The sequence below is a fragment of the Arachis duranensis genome, chromosome 2 (assembly GCF_000817695.3).
Source record: "Arachis duranensis cultivar V14167 chromosome 2, aradu.V14167.gnm2.J7QH, whole genome shotgun sequence".
NCBI classification, from domain to species: Eukaryota; Viridiplantae; Streptophyta; class Magnoliopsida; order Fabales; family Fabaceae; genus Arachis; species Arachis duranensis.
Genome location: NC_029773.3, coordinates 92,474,747 through 92,476,973, shown reverse-complemented (window position 1 = coordinate 92,476,973; position 2,227 = coordinate 92,474,747). Strand labels below are relative to the sequence as shown.

Genomic DNA, 2,227 nt, shown 5'->3' with positions numbered 1-2,227 from the left:
TCAGACATATATTAATTATTAAAATCAATCACTATGTATTTATATATAAATATATATATTTTATCCGGTAAAAACTCACATGATGTTAATATTTAAGAACCATTAATTTAACTAAATTATTATTTAACGATTTTTAACTATTAACTATAATTGACATAAAAATAACTACATGCGAATCTTTGTCATTTTATTAGTAGATAATTTTAGTAATTGTATTCATAATATAGTACAATATGAACTAAATTCTAGACTTCAGTTCATGCAAATATTTGGTGTAACTATTTTATTTTTGAAAGATACATAAAAAAAAATTAGTATAGTCATTTGATAGTTGGGTAGTCTATATAATGTATAAAACATTTTCACTTAATAATAATAAGGTAGGTCAATTTGAATTATATATAGAAATGAATAACACAGAATAACACATATATGGTGTATTTTAATTAGATCTATGAATCAATGAAACCTACCAAATGTGGCATCTGTTGTGCCAGGAATGTCTGTAACCATCCTGCAAAAGCAACCAATTAAGAGTAGACTGTTAGATCAGAAGCCTCTCTATCTACACTTAATTATTTTTTGTGTATTAAAATGTGCAAAAATGTTATATAAATAATTAATTATTGTGTATAATTTTTTGTATAATTGCTATAAATAGATATATATGTTAGAGGTAATATACCAAGTATATGTATTTACAATAATTGTACAAGAATTATATTAGTATTTGTTTAAAATGTGAATATTAGGAGGAAAAAAAAGAGAGTGTGTGTGTAAGAGAGGGGAAAAAGGCTTCTTCTTAATTATAAGATAGTTCATGTGATATCACTATTTTTAGTGGATAAATTAAACATATTGGGGATTTATCTATAGCTAATGCTTTAATTAAATTAAGAAAATTTGTATTCAAAAGTGAAAAGGCTAATAAGTTCTAAATACACTAGTTAGATTTGAGAGCCAAAAAAAGGTTTAGTATACCTTTACCAAAGTTCATGTATTAATCATAAGATTATTGTCACTATTTCTCTTCTCATAATTTGTTTTTGAAGGTCAACTTTTAGTATATATGATGAAACAGACATTTTTCTTTTGTATTACATGAAAGTTATATAATTAAACCTAATTTTACTAGAAAAAAATAAAATAAAAAAAAATAAAAAACCTAGGTTCAAATTCAATCATATATATCAAGTTACCAGTGCAAATGTTCTCTCAGATAAGGATCACTTGGGCCAGGAACATCAGGATCTGTCATGATCTACAAAAGAAACAAGAGGATACATTAATTTTTCTCAAATAGCTCCAAATTTTGTAAGAACTAACCCCTAGGGTTTTGTTTTTCCCCGTTTTTTGGGAGAGAAAAAGGATCAACAAATTAAATAGTAGTGAAATCTTGTAAGTAAAATTGATCTAGTGTAAAATTAAATAGGGAAAATATATATATGTATGAATAATGAAATTATTACCAGTGTGTAAAAAGTCCTCATGTCACCACCATCAATGGCAACCTTAGGCCTAGTGGTAAGAGCAGAAGGGAAGAACTCATGGCCATTGAAGACTTGTTTGGTGTTGTAAGTGACAGACATTTGAACACTTGGATTGAAAGAGTGGATGACATCTCCAACCACTCTTCCAAGAACTAAAGGATCTGAAGATGACATCTTTGCCATTGTTAAAAAGAAGGAACAAGAGAATGAAAAAGAAGAAGAAGAATATGAAGTGAATTTTGTTTGTTGTTGGGTATAATGGGAGTGTGATCTCTACATTCATATTTATAATACTCTTAAAGGTCACTTGTCACTTTTATTTTTTATTTTTCTTTTCTTATCTTTAAAAAGTTTGTGGTGCTCAGATAATGTTTTAATTTCAGGACCAAATAATAATAATAATAATAATAATAATAATAATAATAATAATAATAATAAAGACTTTTTTATATTATTAATTTTAATAATAATAATTTTAAGTTGTTTATCTGCTTTTTTTGAATATTTATTTTTTTAATCTGTTTACAATATTTATATTTTCTCTATCTAGTGATGGTAACAAAAAAAAAAAACTATCTATAGGAAAAACAAACTATTTAAACAAATGAAGCTACAAGAAAAGAAACTTTTGCTAAAAAGGATACTAGCTAGTAGATTAGTAGTGCATGAATAAATAGATAAATTACCGTTTCTAAGTTTTAACCATGAAAAATTTTATTGCTGACAAATTTAACTAT

The 2,227-nt window shown here is 25.5% G+C and overlaps 1 protein-coding gene across 1 annotated transcript in view; it reads right to left on the bottom strand.

Annotated features, from left to right (window-relative positions):
* LOC107476322 (CEN-like protein 2) overlaps window positions 1-1,729 on the bottom strand; it is a 2,354-nt gene extending 625 nt beyond the window's left edge. Inside the window, 3 exon segments of the mRNA XM_016096124.3 lie at window positions 435-514; window positions 1,200-1,261; window positions 1,470-1,729. Coding sequence (XP_015951610.2) covers window positions 435-514; window positions 1,200-1,261; window positions 1,470-1,673 — 346 coding nt within the window. The 5' untranslated portion in view covers window positions 1,674-1,729.
* Window positions 1,730-2,227: the final 498 nt, after the last annotated feature.